At 36.4% G+C, this 5,371-nt stretch overlaps 1 protein-coding gene across 4 annotated transcripts in view; it reads right to left on the bottom strand.

Annotated features, from left to right (window-relative positions):
• LOC109965291 (ELAV-like protein 1) overlaps positions 1 to 5,132 on the bottom strand; it is a 9,450-nt gene extending 4,318 nt beyond the window's left edge. For 2 of the 4 annotated variants that reach the window (XM_020609172.1, XM_020609173.1), the window contains exons 1-4: positions 4,947 to 5,132; positions 2,893 to 2,955; positions 1,963 to 2,064; positions 1,696 to 1,864 (exon numbers count right to left, since the gene is read on the bottom strand). In XM_020609172.1, the coding sequence (XP_020464828.1) occupies positions 1,696 to 1,864; positions 1,963 to 2,064; positions 2,893 to 2,928 (307 nt within the window). In that variant the 5' untranslated portion in view covers positions 2,929 to 2,955; positions 4,947 to 5,132. Of the gene's footprint in view, positions 1 to 1,695; positions 1,865 to 1,962; positions 2,065 to 2,892; positions 2,956 to 4,946 lie in introns of those variants that run through there. The other 2 variants (XM_020609174.1, XM_020609175.1) reach the window with 2 other exon arrangements.
• Positions 5,133 to 5,371: the final 239 nt, after the last annotated feature.

Raw genomic sequence — 5,371 nt, 5'->3', positions numbered from 1 at the left:
TCATATCAACTGCTGACTTTATAATCAGGACAAGGTCATGTAAAGTCACTCTGAGGAAACATTTAGTGCTCAAACTCGATCTGAAATATGCGAGGACAGTTTTCTGGACTTGTTCAGAATCTTCATACAATCATTATTAAAACATTACAAACACAGTCAAAGCCTAAACAAAATAAAAACAGAATTTATAACATTTACACATTCTTCTCAAATTCTGTTTCAACAGTGTTGACTGAAGGTTGGGCGATATGACAGCAAAGATCCAGAGAAGAGTTATCAGTTTTTACTACCTTTAGTATCTCTCGTGTTATCTGGTTGCTGTGAACATGTTTTAAACCAATGAGCAAGGTGTTCTTTTTTTTTTTTTTAATCATGTATATATTTCCACCCTGATGTGACAAATTAAAACAGAGGTTTATTTATTTAGATGTGACAAATGTAACATTATATTGACAGAACAGAAAACTGATCCATATCGCCCAACTGATTTATTCATTCATTACCCGAAACCAAACAAATATGGAGCCAGAACAAGGACTAAATTTTAGCAATGAAAAATAAAATTTGGCATTGAAAACACACCCTGAAGGAGGGATATACAGAAATAAGTACACTTTGAAACACTTGTAGTGTAAAAAAATTATTGGCAATAGAAAATGCATCAATGCTGAAAAACAATTTCAAATATATCACTTTTATATATATTTTTTTTTATTTTGATGCAGTTGTCAGTGATTTTTTACGATGTTAGTTTTTTCCCCAGTGTCAGTAGGGTCGACTGATGTTTCAATTCTATCAATTCCGATTCTGCTTATCAAATCTGCTTCCTATCAATTCTCTGTTCCAATAACCGGAACAGTAAATCTGGTATCGGCGCATCCCTGGTTTATAGCATACGAATAATGCACAATTAAAAATAGCAGTTTTGTCAATGATATCCCCAAAAAGACTTGAGACTTGCACATGTGAGACTTACTCCCACTGGCTGCTCATGCTAAAGCTAGCGCTAAGCTTGGTGCTTTGTTAATACTTTGTTTTCAACGGCAATACTTTTTTTTTCCAATTCAAGTGTTTCAGTGTGTAGGTTTTTATTCATTTCGAGTTTTGTTTTGAATGCCAAAGTTTTAAGTCATCGTTCTGGCATCATAATTAAAATCACTGTTGTCAGTAAACCTGGCATGAAAAATAAAATATTACAACAGTGCAGAAAGGAAAAAGTATTCAGATACTATTCTGACAAAAAAATGAATAAATAAAAATCACAATCTTCCTTTAAAAAAAACTGCATTAAAAACAAAAATATGAAAATCAAAACCAGCTGATCATCAGTGAAAAAGAAATATTTATGGGGGGGCTGCTGAAAAGAAAGTACACAGGAAATATTCATGGTGGTACTGATCCAGCTACTACTAATACTATCAACATACATACTACTGCCAGTAAAACTACCACATTATTTAAACTTGCAGTATTAATACTGTAATATAGTGTATCAGAACCTATTATAGTTGCACTCAGCAGGACTGTGGCATTTAGACTAACTGACCTTAGAAGTATTAGCACTAAGCAAACAACACTACTGTACCTTTTCTGTAGTACCACAGTAGTACTGTGATCTGATACTCACTGTTGTAGTACAAGTAGTATTGCAAGTACTGAAATAGCACTGGAGCAGCAGTAAAGCGAGGGAGTTACCTGCCACTTTGTCCCTGATGAGCTTGGCGGACTCAACGTCGCCCACGCTGCTGAACAGACTGCGCAGCTCGTCCTGACTCATGCTCTGTGGCAGGGAGTTCACAATCAGGTTTGTCCGGGCGTCGTCATCCTCCATCAGCTGATCACTGAAGCCGTTATCATACAGCTCCTGAGATACACACAGCCAGCAATTGTACATCATTTTCACCTGTATTATATCATCTGAATATAAGATGTAACAAATTGAAGGAATGAGAGATGGAATACACGCTCAACCAATCCGCAGGCAGCAGTCACCTTTCCGACAGCTCCTTTGGTAGTTTGCTGACCGTCTCTGGCATCACTTTGAGACGTCTGAACCTCACACACCTGAAAACACAATACATAGGTGACACGCAAAATACAACGCGCCTGAAATAAAATAAACAATTTACACATTTAAGGCAATAAAAATGTTGTACAAAACAGACATTGAGACTGGAAACAAGTCAATATACAAAGATCAAAAACACAAACAGAATTATAAAGCCTAAACACACACCTTCATTCTAAACAACATATTTAAACGAACTCAACTGTCCTCACGATTGAGGGGTCAGAGGATTTAGCAGAACTGAACTTTCAAATCCAAACTGATAACTACCAAATTTGCACAGAAAAGTTTTTACACAATATTGAATTCTATTGTTAAAGAAAAAAAAAAATCACCTTTTTTAAAATTTCATTTACATTTTAATTTGTAAGGAACCGTGTACAATATTAAACTTTAATGTTGCCATTTAATTTATGTTCCCAAGTCAGCTTAAAGCTCATTTTCACCTGCAGTCCTTTGGAAGGTCACAATCAAAAACCATCACAATCACAGAATATATTCACAAACAAGATAAATGCACAAAGAACAACTAGCAGAGCTCAAAATAAATGGTTGACAGCATATGTCAACAAGATCCTAAGTGATCATGTGTAGAGCAAAAAAATGTGTGGTTACCCTTTTAAGAGTAAAAGTAAATTACAAGACAAAAATCAGCTAAAACAGAACAAAAAATGGGCAGTATCTTTAACGTCCGAGTCTGTCCCACCATGGACAGAATAATTCACCTGCCAAGTATAATATAGAGTCTGGTGGGCGACACACTGACAGAACATTATTGACCCGAACAGGCTGCTTGTGATCCTATGAGTTATTGATCAACTCACCTTCAGGTACCTGATATGTCCTCGTCTTAGTGCCATGGAGATGACTCGGGTGGTTCAGTGTGTCTGAAAGAAACCAGCTTCATATTATTAACCATGACTGGTCAGCGATCAAACAACACTACATCTTCACTTGACAGTAACATGATCTGATATGTGATCTGATACACCCTCAAATTCCACTATAAGCCAAATTTAAAAATGAAACAAGCAGCAACTGCAGGAGGTCTCCTGGCTACGTTTAATGGGTGTGTTCAATAGAGACATGAAAAATCATGACTGGTTGTGTTTTATCAGTTTATAAATATTGAGGTGTTGGAAATTTGTGACTTTGGTGAAGATCACTGCACATTTCATGACCACATTATGCAGAAAACCAGGAAATCGCAAGCTGTGCCACGACTTTTTCTTGCAACTGTAACAAAGTTGTACATGAAATGAGAAATTTCTTCTAGAAGAAATCATCCAAGTTAATTTAACCTCTGTTTACTACATGATTCTTATAAGGTTTGACACTGGCTATAAGTGATGTTGTGTCACCAGATGGATTTTGGTGCCAGTTTAAGTTAAAAGTGGTAATATTTAAAATTTTAATTTCGTTGATTCCATCACTAATTTGATGCTGGATTCACATTGGATAGAATGTTAAACGCCAACTCTCTTTTCAAGCTGTAAAATTAATTTGTAAACTTTGTGCTGTTTGAAAAAGGTACATTCATGCAGCACAATACACCCGGTCTTTGTGAGGTTCTTATATTATGTTAAATGTTTATAAAAGACATGCTTTAATTGCTATTAGAATCAGAATCTGCTTTATTAGCCAGGTGTGTCGGATACACGAGGAATTTGACTCTGGCACATCAGCTCTCAATGTGTATGTACATATCCCCTTGCAAGGGGCAAGTAAACAGTAAACCAGCATAAGGCTGTGTAATACAACAAAAATAAGCAGTATTAACAGGCAGTAAACGATGCAGACAGACAAAGGAATGCTCATTGAGATAAGATAAATAGAAAGAACAGAGTACTTAAAACTACAGAACTGTACAAATCTGTATAATCTATACGAGGTATATTTACAGGTATTGCACTGAGGGTTATTGTCCAATCATACTGTCATTGGTTAAGTGTTCATCAGAGTGACAGCCTGGGGGAAGAAACTGTCCCTGTGCCTGGTTGTCTTGGTGCACAGTGACCTGTAACGCCATCCAGAGGGGAGGAGTTCAAACTGATTGTGTCCAGGGTGTGAGTTATTAAAACTGTGCCCTAAATTTTTTCAATTAGAGGCACAAGTGCCCCAAAACATACAGTAAAAGTTTACATAAGCAGTAAAGTATCTGTTTAGGATCAGGGCTCTATGTTGTCTTTCAAATACAAGCTAAATTAAAATTGAATATCTGCTTAATCGAAATCATTTTGATCTGTATCATATAGTTACAAATGTTTTCTGTATTGTTATTTTTTTGTAATCCCGGACCACGTATCAAGAAGCGCATCGAAGTGTGAGAGTGAGATACACAGCCCTGTCAACCATATTGTTAAACGATAATAAAAGGTCTTTTATACAGAGGCAGTGAACTTAAAGTCCGGTGGTTTTACACAGCTGCTCAACTCTCCAATTACACTTAAACGTGTGAACTGTTAGAGGTGCAGGTCGTGTTTAACCGAGGCCACTTTATCCAAAACAGATAGACAATGACCATCCAAAGATTACACTATAAAATCACGATAATCGTGAGATGGAGTAAATTAAAAAGAAAAAGAAATCGGCCTTATACACAACGACGTTTTTCAGCTTGTATCTGACATACTAATGCTAATCTTTAGCAGAGAAACTTAGGCTAGATTTAGACAGAATTCTTTGTTAAACGTGGCTTTATCGTCTGCTATCAGTCCATCTTCGGTCTTGCCTACCATTTTAGCTTGCTATTGTCATCCAATACTATTACATGACGACAATCAGCCAACATCTTTCGAACACGATGTTAACGTTAGTCGCATGTTAGATCCACAGCCTTATAAAGAAGCTAACGCTGCGAAGAGACTTCACGTCTTACCTGTTTACTATGGCCGACAGGTGGTACACAAACTGATTCTTCTCTTATATCGATCTGTGGATTGGTGTTGTACTGAAAATACAATATTTCTCAAATGTCAGACTCCTTGCTAATGCTAGTTGCTAATCCGCGCTTCACACAAAGACGATTAACTCACGTGGAGTGAAATATGTTATCGCGATAGCCCAGGCCTCTTATTCTGTATAATTACTGTTGGATAACTAACCGATTACCGCCTCCTGCTGGACTCATAGAGAAACACACAATATGTTGCCACTACAGTGATCTGTGATGTCTTATTGCATTATGAAGCATGTCATTTTATTGTTTAACAGTATTTACCAAATTACTTCACATGTAAACAAGCTCTTTCAATATAAATGATACAAAGTAAACGTAATTTTTTAAAATTACAATTAAATAAA

This window comes from Monopterus albus, unplaced genomic scaffold (genome assembly GCF_001952655.1).
Source record: "Monopterus albus unplaced genomic scaffold, M_albus_1.0 scaffold98.1, whole genome shotgun sequence".
Taxonomy (NCBI): Eukaryota; Metazoa; Chordata; class Actinopteri; order Synbranchiformes; family Synbranchidae; genus Monopterus; species Monopterus albus.
Note: the sequence above shows the minus strand (reverse complement) of the source record. Positions and strands in the feature narration are given on the sequence as shown.